We start from the raw sequence: 11,417 nt of genomic DNA, 5'->3' as shown, positions 1-11,417 counted from the left end.
CGGATGACGTACCTCCGCAAACCCGATATGAGAAATTCAAGTTTCTGCATCCTTCTATGTTTGATAAGGTCATTTTGAACGGTCGGATTGAACGTGGCTGGTGTCGTTCACGATCTAGGCACGTTTAGGTCCCCGCAGCGAACTAGTTCCTAAGTTGACTAGTCAATTAGGTGATAGTTCGTCCGGATGACGTACCTCCGTGAATCCGATCTGAGAAATTCAAGTTTCTGCATCCTTCTATGTTTGATAAGGTCATTTTGAACGGTCGGATTGAACGTGGCTGGTGTCGTTCACGATCTAGGCACATTTATGTCCCCGCAGCGAACAAGTTCCTAAGTTGACTAGTCAATTAGGTGATAGTTCGTCCGGATGACGTACCTCCGTGAATCCGATCTGAGAAATTCAAATTTCTGCATCCTTCTATGTTTGATAAGGTCATTTTGAACGGTCGGATTGAACGTGGCTGGTGTCATTCATGATCTAGGCACGTTTAGGACCCCGCAGCGAACTAGTTCCTAAGTTGACTAGTCAATTAGGTGATAGTTCGTCCGGATGACGTACCTCCGTGAACATGATATGAGAAATTCAAATTTCTGCATCCTTCTATGTTTGATAAGGTCATTTTGAACGGTCAGATTGAACGTGGTTGGTGTCGTTCATGATCTAGGCACGTTTAGGACCCGTAGCGAACTAGTTCCTAAGTTGACTAGTCAATTAGGTGATAGTTCGTCCGGATGACGTACCTCCGTGAATCCGATCTGAGAAATTCAAATTTCTGCATCCTTCTATGTTTGATAAGGTCATTTTGAACGGTCGGATTGAACGTGGCTGGTGTCATTCATGATGTAGGCACGTTTAGGACCCCGCAGCGAACTAGTTCCTAAGTTGACTAGTCAATTAGGTGATAGTTCGTCCGGATGACGTACCTCCGCAAACCCGATATGAGAAATTCAAGTTTCTGCATCCTTCTATGTTTGATAAGGTCATTTTGATCGGTCAGATTGAACGTGGCTGGTGTCGTTCACGATCTAGGCCCGTTTAGGTCCCCGCAGCGAACTAGTTCCTAAGTTGACTAGTCAATTAGGTGATAGTTCGTCCGGATGACGTACCTCCGTGAACATGATATGAGAAATTCAAATTTCTGCATCCTTCTATGTTTGATAAGGTCATTTTGAACGGTCGGATTCAACGTGGCTGGTGTCATTCATGATCTAGGCACGTTTAGGACCCCGTAGCGAACTAGTTCCTAAGTTGACTAGTCAATTAGGTGATAGTTCGTCCGGATGACGTACGTCCGTGAATCTGATCTGAGAAATTCAAATTTCTGCATCCTTCTATGTTTGATAAGGTCATTTTGAACGGTCGGATTGAACGTGGCTGGTGTCATTCTTGATCTAGGCACGTTTAGGACCCCGCAGCGAACTAGTTCCTAAGTTGACTAGTCAATTAGGTGATAGTTCGTCCGGATGACGTACCTCCGCAAACCCGATATGAGAAATTCAAGTTTCTGCATCCTTCTATGTTTGATAAGGTCATTTTGAACGGTCGGATTGAACGTGGCTGGTGTCGTTCACGATCTAGGCACATTTAGGTCCCCGCAGCGAACTAGTTCCTAAGTTGACTAGTCAATTAGGTGATAGTTCGTCCGGATGACGTACCTCCGTGAAGCCGATCTGAGAAATTCTAGTTTCTGCATCCTTCTATGTTTGATAAGGTCATTTTGAACGGTCGGATTGAACGTGGCTGGTGTCGTTCACGATCTAGGCACGTTTAGGTCCCCGCAGCGAACTAGTTCCTAAGTTGACTAGTCAATTAGGTGATAGTTCGTCCGGATGACGTACCTCCGTGAATCCGATCTGAGAAATTCAAATTTCTGCATCCTTCTATGTTTGATAAGGTCATTTTGAACGGTCGGATTGAACGTGGCTGGTGTCATTCATGATCTAGGCACGTTTAGGACCCCGCAGCGAACTAGTTCCTAAGTTGACTAGTCAATTAGGTGATAGTTCGTCCGGATGACGTACCTCCGCAAATCCGATATGAGAAATTCAAGTTTCTGCATCCTTCTATGTTTGATAAGGTCATTTTGAACGGTCGGATTGAACGTGGCTGGTGTCGTTCACGATCTAGGCCCGTTTAGGTCCCCGCAGCGAACTAGTTCCTAAGTTGACTAGTCAATTAGGTGATAGTTCGTCCGGATGACGTACCTCCGTGAATCCGATCTGAGAAATTCAAGTTTCTGCATCCTTCTATGTTTGATAAGGTCATTTTGAACGGTAGGATTGAATGTGGCTGGTGTCGTTCACGATCTAGGCACGTTTATGTCCCCGCAGCGAACAAGTTCCTAAGTTGACTAGTCAATTAGGTGATAGTTCGTCCGGATGACGTACCTCCGTGAATCCGATCTGAGAAATTCAAATTTCTGCATCCTTCTATGTTTGATAAGGTCATTTTGAACGGTCGGATTGAATGTGGCTGGTGTCATTCATGATCTAGGCACGTTTAGGACCCCGTAGCGAACTAGTTCCTAAGTTGACTAGTCAATTAGGTGATAGTTCGTCCGGATGACGTACCTCCGCAAACCCGATATGAGAAATTCAAGTTTCTGCATCCTTCTATGTTTGATAAGGTCATTTTGATCGGTCAGATTGAACGTGGCTGGTGTCGTTCACGATCTAGGCACGTTTAGGTCCCCGCAGCGAACTAGTTCCTAAGTTGACTAGTCAATTAGGTGATAGTTCGTCCGGATGACGTACCTCCGTGAACATGATATGAGAAATTCAAATTTCTGCATCCTTCTATGTTTGATAAGGTCATTTTGAACGGTCAGATTGAACGTGGCTGGTGTCATTCATGATCGAGGCACGTTTAGGACCCCGCAGCGAACTAGTTCCTAAGTTGACTAGTCAATTAGGTGATAGTTCATCCGGATGACGTACCTCCGCAAACCCGATATGAGAAATTCAAGTTTCTGCATCCTTCTATGTTTGATAAGGTCATTTTGAACGGTCGGATTGAACGTGGCTGGTGTCGTTCACGATCTAGGCACGTTTAGGTCCCCGCAGCGAACTAGTTCCTAAGTTGACTAGTCAATTAGGTGATAGTTCGTCCGGATGACGTACCTCCGTGAACATGATATGAGTAATTCAAATTTCTGCATCCTTCTATGTTTGATAAGGTCATTTTGAACGGTCGGATTGAACGTGGCTGGTGTCATTCATGATCTAGGCACGTTTAGGACCCCGCAGCGAACTAGTTCCTAAGTTGACTAGTCAATTAGGTGATAGTTCGTCCGGATACGACTTTGTTTGATTTTCTTCTGTTCCATCGTTTCTTCTTCATTTTCTCTTTCGTTCATAGCCATCGTTCAATTAAAGGTTGGTTTTTTCATTTTTTCTTCTCATGCATGTCTCTTTTTTGGGTTTTTGTGGTTTCTTTTATTTTGTTCTTCGTTTTGATTGGTTTTTCTGCTCATCCAGCTTAGTCGATTGAGAAATTGAGTTTTGTATGCGTGATATGTTTGTTTCGATCGTTTGATTTTGTTTATTCTTTGGGTTTTGATCGATTTAGGTTTTTTTAACAAAGGGGGAGATTGTTTATAGGGTTTTTGGTTGAATGTTTTGGTTGAGATAATTTGAGTGGATTTTGGTTTAAATTGGATTTTCCAATATCCGATTTTCTTTGTTTTTGGAAGGTTTTGTTTTGAGTTTCTTTTTTGGGTTGTTTGTGTTTATATGGTGATGATTGGTTTCTTTTGTAGGTTGTATGTGTTATTGTATGTTTCCTGGTTTTTTTTATTACTGTTTTGCATGCATGCATGTTGACTCTTTGTGTTGTTACCTGTTTTGTTTGTTTCTGGTAATAAGGACATTGAATATTAAGATTCAGAAATTTGATGACACAAAATTTTGAATGATTGGTTTCTTTACTTATTTGAGTTGTGTTTGGTCGAAAATTTTATGATATGGTGAGGTGATTTGATCCATAGAATATCTTTGTTCAGTCACTTGATTTCTGAGAAAATCATGACAATGAAAAATGGTATTATGTTTTAGAGTTTTATGATGTTTATGCTTTTTGAAGTGTTTTTGGTGGTGAGGGTATTCTCAAAGATTGTGTTATATTAATGTATCATTGGATTATGCATCTTTGGATTGTTATAGAATTTGTGTTTTTATTTTTAGTGAAAATGTGTGTTGAAGGAAAAAAACAATGGACTTGATGTTAGTATTTTGTAAACATTGGTATTCAATGATATTAGAGTCTAGAACACAATTGCACCAACATAATCAAGTCTTTTATTTGTTGAGTTTGGAGAGTACTTTTTGAATGTAACATTGGTTTATTTATGCTAAAGGAATAAAAAAGAAAAATCATCTCCTGAATTGTGAAAAGTTTGAGAATCTGAAAGAAAATTGTTCATTCAATCTCTTATGAAAATCTAACAAAGCAAATCTTTGATTTGGGTAATGATATGAAAGATTTGTAAGGCTTTGATTTGGTGTTGAAATGAGTTTGAATTTGTATGAGTTTGTGCTAATCATGTTTGTGTCGTTAAAAGACTTTGATTTTTGTGCTCAAGATTCCTTGCTTAGTATAGAGAAGAGAAATGCTGCTTCTGTTGATACCATTGTTCGGTTGGTTTTGTATTGCTTATTTTGATTAATAAAGTCAAAAAACAATAGATTTTGTTGACCCTTTTCTCTGTTGTCTTACGTCTAGGGGAGGAATGGAAGCTAATCAAGCTTTGCAGGCCCGATTCTCAAGTTCTGTGTCTACTACACTTGAAGATGCAGGAATTGCAAACACGGATATTAACTCATCTATTGATCGTCAGTATCTAGAGTTACATATATGCATGATTATTACATTAGTTGTTTCATATAAATGTCAGCTTACAAGTTAAATTACTTGCAGATTCATTGCAACTTGATCATAAAGCTTGTGGGATTTTGAATTCCATGATTACCCCATGCTGTGCTGAGTTGACAGAATGGAAGGGTGGTCATTACAACAGAATTGTGGAGATAACTGAAAATGCAGGAAAATGTCTTCTCAATGAGTACATGGTAAGAAAAGTCTTCATGTGCAGTCTTCAATTCTTAAGCCGTTACAATATTTGTTGTTTTCTGGACTCTAATTTTGAATGTTGTTTGAATAAGCTAAATTGAATATCGCATTTTCGAAATACTTTGTTATACACGACAAATGAGCAAATTAAGGGAAAAATATGCAGGAAATAATCATGAAAGGAACTTGATCACTGATTTATGCTTTTATATGTCTCACTTCATAACACAAATTTTCAACATATGGTTTTTGAAAAGAACAGGAAAAGAAAAAAATGAATGAAAGGGTTAGCACAACAAAATGATTTTGTGATAATGGAAAGTTACTACTTCAAGTGTCATTTAGTGATATTGGGGTGTTTGATATCTCTATATAAATAGTCAATGATCATCACTTTCATTCTTATTATTATGTTTTGTTTTTAGGGACTAATTGTGAAGTGTTTAGTGTTGAGATTCCCATTAAGGGTGTTGCTCCAAAATTCAAAAGTTAAACTGGCATTGTTGGCGACGTGAACATAAGCGAAATGCAAGGTGCTAAGATAAGCAAAATTTCAGGTGATAGTATATAATCTAAATACAAGGCCTATTTGATTTTGTTGCTTTGTTTCTTGGATGTGTTGGGTTGAGCTGTTCATTATATTTTGTTACTGTTATATACATTTTAATCCTCTCTTTCATTTATATATTCACATCGGTTGCAACTCTTTGTTTGTTTGCTATTTCTCTTATCATTCTCATAACATGTGCATGTGCATTTACATTTCTCTTTTGTGTTATATCTTTATTACTTGGACTATGAATAGGGTAGATGAGTGAAGAAATGTGCAAAAAGTCAAGCTACCAACAGTTGAAAATGAAGGTATTAACACAAAAAAAGAAAGGGCTATGAGAGTATTCTGCTTACATATTTTGTATCAAATTTCAGTTCATTGAAAGATTTGTATTGTTTGTTTGAGTAAATGCTGAATAAATTTGCTGTATAGGTGTGCTTTATTTAACTTGAAATCTTCCTCATATAGAAGGTATGCAATTGAGGAGATTGAAGCTGCGACGAGTTTTTTTGCTGAGTCACTTAGGATTGGAGAAGGTGGTTATGGTCCTGTTTATAGATGTCTTCCAGACCATACTCCCGTTGCAGTTAAAGTTCTTCATCCTGATGCACAACAAGGAAGCTCACAGTTTCAACGAGAGGTAAGCATATGATAAAAACTCTAACCATATATGCGACATAAATTGAGAAGAATAAGCTAATTGATTTGCACGGGTTGAATACGGGTAGTTACCTCCGATTATTCTGCTTACATATTTTCTTTCTGCTGCATTAATGACCTGAACTATGGGTTAGGACCTATATAAAAGGGTTCAATGCAAACGTATATTATAAGAAATTTGCTTTTGTTATTTGGTGATTTCGGGTGGATTGGTTTGTTTTGTGATTATGGGTGCAAAATTTTGAAGAAAAGATGTTTTTTTTTTTCTTCCATAAGTCAATTGATGATACCTTTTGTTTTGTTTTTCTGCTCTTGCAATTGAGCTGTGGGTTTTTGCTATGTGTTTTGTAGTCCAATTTGTTGTTTCCTTTTCATGATTGAAAATTAAGATTGCTAGCTAAACTTGAATTTGTTGTGCTTTGTTTAAGTAGGCAAATAAGAAAATTGAAGATGCTAAGTTGGCAAGAGATTTCCAAACCACATTGAAGGAATTTCAGAAAGTTCAACTTGCTTCTGAGCGCGAATCAACTTATACTCCTGCTGCCTCTGCTTCTTCTTTACCGACAAGGTCAACCATGTATATTAGTAAAATGAATTAAATTGTGTTTTTAGTCCATAAAAATCACAATTGTTCAACTTTGATTACTATGAAACCTTTATTCATTTTTAATTTCTGTGACTGATAAAAGTAGTGTTTTAATTGCTGATGGAGACTTTAGCTGAGACTCGCTATATAAAGGATAATTTAGTAAATGAGACATTTATTTTCCAAAACACACATTCCTCAAAACAAGGGAACTTTAAACAATGTATATATGGGTATTAAGAGGGGAAAGACATGTTTGAAGAGTCTCTCTCAACAATTGAAGTAATCCAAAAGCATATATAACGCTGTAATTTAAGCATGTTGTAAAAAGATTTGTTGTATGTTGGTATCAAAGGTTTAAAATGAATGTGATGTATGTTATGGTTGAATGCTGTAAAAAGATGTGAATGTTTAAGTAGTATGATGGCAACACAAGATAAGAAAAACTTTAGCTTAAACTTTAAATTCTTGGTTCATGGGAGAGTTGTCTGACATGGTTTTCAGATGAATTCAACACAAGCATACTAATCAGAAAAAGTTGCAAGAGAGGTTCCTAATATGGTTTGAATTTGTATGAAATTAATATCAGAGATGGTAGAAAATTTAACATATTATAGGGTTGATGGTTTTTTTTAATAGATGTTAAGATATTTTTACTGTTTGATGGTACTTGTGATGTGGTGACTACAAATAGTTAGGAACAAAGGCTCCTGTGTCTAAAAATTGATGTTTGAACATTACTTCTCAATCCCTTGAGCAGATTCAAAAAATTTCACTAGAAATGAATTAGATTGAATATTGTGAGCCATAAATGTTATTTTTAGTCATGATGCAACTTTGTGTGTGTAATCTTTTAAGAATTTGTAGTCCTACAGTATCATATTTTCTTAAATTGACTTCTTTCAGTGACAGTACTTGATAGAAATTTGGCAAGTGAATCAAATTCGATCGAAGTAATAAAAGAATTCGTTTCCTCAGGGACTGTATTTAACTTCTACTTAGCAATTTCATTATTAAAAAGGATGTATAAATTTATATTGGTCCCCTAGGCAGTTGAGTTGATTTAGTAACATAAACTGATTAAAAACAATAAATAATTGGTTTTTAGAAAATTGAGAGAAGTATGGTTAAGTCCTTCGAATCCTCCGAAGCTCTCCTATGGCAATTTGCACTCCTAAATACAATCAATGATTATTTAGTTTCACGACGGATTAACTTAGTAATTCTACCCAATCTCTTGACCTAGAATTCTCCCCGCAAGTGACAACCCCTTAATCTCTTAAGTGAATTCGAAACCATTGGAGGTATTAAACGAACGTTAATCCCTATATCATAACCTAATAATGATCTATCTTTAGCTTGATTACTTAGGTTAAACCTATTACCTAATTCAGAGTTAAAAGCCAGGGTTAGTGGTCATAGGATTACATCAGATTCATCTCAGGAATTAACCACAAAAGAATTAGTTACTCATAGCTAAAGTATAAGCTAACTAACATAAGAAAAAGGATTCATACATGTGAAGGATGATTGACTCTTAGTTTTGATGGTTTCCCACTAGATCTCTAAGTCTCTACTCCAAAATATGTCCTTAGGTCTCAAAATTCGTGAACCCTTCATCTGAAAACGCCTCTTTATATTTATAAGCAGGTCAAAATCGGCCACCGTGCTCCAAAATCGGTGGCCAATTTCAACAGAACGCGTGCCCAGAAAGTACCAAATCGGCGGCCGATTTTTCTCAATCGGTGGCCGATTTTTCACGAAGCTAAAGCTCAAAATTGCAGCAAAAATCGGTGGCCGATTTCTCTTCATCGGTGGCCGATTTCCAATCTTGAAAACTTCAATTTCTTCTTCTTTTGTAGCTTGCAACTCCATGAATTACAATAAATAACCCCTAAAATTACATGAAAAATGTCTACTAAAAGAGTAATGACAGAATGTCATCAGTACTAATTGACAAAATGTTTGCGCGTTTGACAGGAAGACACTTTCAATTCGGAAAGCAGTGCAACTAAAAGAGCGACATCAGTACCAGATGAGGTTTTCCATAGATCCAAAGGAGTTCAATTATGCAATACTCAGGATCACCAATGCACTCCTGCCTTTTTTGCTGAATTTTTTTTTTTTTTCTCAAACATGCAAAAATTAACAGACATCAAAGAAGATACCATGAAGCTTATTGTTCCACAGATTGCCAGAAAAACATCGAAACTGATGGCTCCCTTTTCGAAAGAACATGCATCTCTTTACATTATAGAGTTGGATCCAAATTAATGTTTGGGACATAGTACATATATAAATATAGTGACAGTTTGCAAGAATAGTTTGTCATGCATTTGAGAGATTATAGCTCTACCGTGTGATATATAAATATTTGATATATGAGTGTGAGCAGTTAAAACATATGTGATTTGTCGAAACTCACTGTGTGCTTTTCATTGCTCATATGAATAAATCTATTTTTTGGCCCTCATTTATATTTTCCATTGAAACAACCTATAGATTGATTTTAGTCCTAAAGAAATAACAAGAATTTGACAAAACTATAAAGGTAGACCTAAGAATTTTTGCTGTCGACTTTGAAGGATTCATATTTGGATATAGATTTCTAATGTTTGTGCAATATTCATTAATTTGCTCATTTTTCCTTTGGAACAATTTTTTTACAAGATATGTTATTCAACACGTGCGAAGCACGGGTCTGTAGCCAGTTATTATTTGAATTCACCATATGTAAGTGTTTCAACTTTAAACCTGTTCTTTCTAACTTAATATAGGTTCAAATCCAATACAAATAATAATTTAGATAAGCTACACAACCACCATATAAATATACAGATACACACACACATTGATGGAATGCATTATTTATGAGGTTAAGTTGATACTTTCCTGGAAGTCAATATCACGTACAGTTGGTTATGTTCTGTTAAAATCACCTGCCGAGCAATATGCTTCGCCTATCGAATCTACCTAGATTAGAGAAAAGGCCATCATAAAACTCAGCACTGTATGATAGCTTCCTTCACAAATGAGTTAGCTGCTTCTGATATCAAAAGACTAAATCACAGTGCACAATATAGCAGTCACTCAACTCTTTAACTCGTGGATGCACAATAGCGTTGATAGCGCAGAAAATTAGAAGCGGAAGCTTGTTCAGAAGCAAGTTCAGAAGCACTGTTCAGAAGCACTGTTCAGAAGCAGTTCAGAAGCAGTTCAGAAGCAGTTTCTGATTCTAAGGTTTTATGTGAATTAGAGAGAGAGAATTGAGAGAGAAGAAAGTTATGATGAAAATTGTAAATGATCTTTATTGATTCTACATTATGAATGTACAAGATAATGGTCTTATATACAAGTCTAAACGTTGCTTGAAACACAAGCAATGTAACAAACTCTAACAACCTTATTTGCTAACCTCTAACAAACTTGTAACAAACTTCATAACAAACTAAAACAAATTGTGATTAATCACTGATTGTGATTATCACTAAAACTAAACTTGAATTAAAACAAACTAACATCCTCCCTTAATTCAAGTTTCCACTTCCTTCATTCCAATCAAACTTCTGAGCTTGATGAATCTGTCAACCTTTAATGCCTTAGTGAATATGTCTGCAAGCTACAGCTCAGTAGAACAATGAACAATCTGTAGTGCTCCCTTGTTCACTTGCTCCCTCAGAAAATGAAACTTTGCTTCTATATGCTTGCTTCTTCCATGCAGAACTGGATTTCTTGCTAAGCTTATAGCAGATTTGTTGTCTATGAGCAATTCTATAGGTCTGCTAACCTCTATCTCCATCTCCTTGAGTATATTTTCAAGCCATATTGCCTGACATGCTGCCATACACCCTGCAATATACTCAGATTCACAAGTTGACAATGCTACAACTGGTTGCTTCTTAGCACACCATGAAATTGGAGCATTCATAAACTTGAATAGGTACCCTGAAGTGCTCTTTCTATCTTGTCTGTCTCCACACCAATCAGCATCAGAATATGCTATCAGTTCAATAGAATTTTCATTTAAGCACTTAGGAAATAAAATGCCATACTGCAGTGTTCCTTTGATGTATCTCATCACTCTTTTGGCTGCTAGCAGGTGAGATACTCTTGGTTCACTCATGAATCTACTAATTATGCCAACTGCATATGCAATATCAGGTCTACTATTGCATAGATACCTCAGTGAACCAACAATTTGCTTGAATAATGTAGGATTCACAGGTTCTTCATCTTCATTCATTACCAGTTTTACATTTGTCTCAGCTGGTGATGATGATGGATTGCAGCTCATCATATTGAACCTCTTCAATATATCAGATGCATACTTCTTTTGGTGCATCACCAATCCCTCTGCAACTTCAGTAAATTCCATGCCTAGAAAGTATGTCAATTTTCCCAAATCTGACATTTCAAATTCACTCATCATTTGTGATTTGAATGCTTCTATCTCATTCATATCACTACCAGTCACTATCAGATCATCAACCTAAAGACAGATGAGTAGTTGATTACCTTCACTTCCTTTCTTCACATATACACCATACT

General features: G+C 36.7%; 1 protein-coding gene and 1 long non-coding RNA gene across 2 annotated transcripts; one reads left to right on the top strand and one right to left on the bottom strand.

The window, feature by feature from the left end:
* The first annotated feature begins 3,311 nt into the window (after nt 1–3,311).
* Nucleotides 3,312–9,285, top strand: LOC25481077 (uncharacterized). The gene is made up of 7 exons (XR_005644141.1): nt 3,312–3,377; nt 4,723–4,832; nt 4,918–5,069; nt 5,496–5,627; nt 6,092–6,263; nt 6,715–6,851; nt 8,850–9,285. It is a non-coding gene; the product is annotated as an uncharacterized lncRNA (long non-coding RNA).
* Nucleotides 9,286–10,455: 1,170 nt separating this feature from the next.
* Nucleotides 10,456–11,217, bottom strand: LOC120578060 (secreted RxLR effector protein 161-like). The gene has a single exon (XM_039830136.1). It carries the CDS (start codon nt 11,209–11,211, stop codon nt 10,489–10,491), a length of 723 nt encoding a protein of 240 aa, XP_039686070.1. The 5' UTR covers nt 11,212–11,217; the 3' UTR covers nt 10,456–10,488.
* Between the last annotated feature and the right edge of the window lie 200 nt (nt 11,218–11,417).

This window comes from Medicago truncatula, chromosome 2 (assembly GCF_003473485.1).
Source record: "Medicago truncatula cultivar Jemalong A17 chromosome 2, MtrunA17r5.0-ANR, whole genome shotgun sequence".
Classification (NCBI taxonomy): Eukaryota; Viridiplantae; Streptophyta; class Magnoliopsida; order Fabales; family Fabaceae; genus Medicago; species Medicago truncatula.
This window is presented reverse-complemented; position numbering and strand designations above follow the sequence as displayed.

Bases quoted from the DNA above. Each gene is read 5' to 3' on its own strand.
- LOC120578060 (XM_039830136.1), bottom strand. From the start codon at position 11,211: ATGCACCAAAAGAAGTATGCATCTGATATATTGAAGAGGTTCAATATG.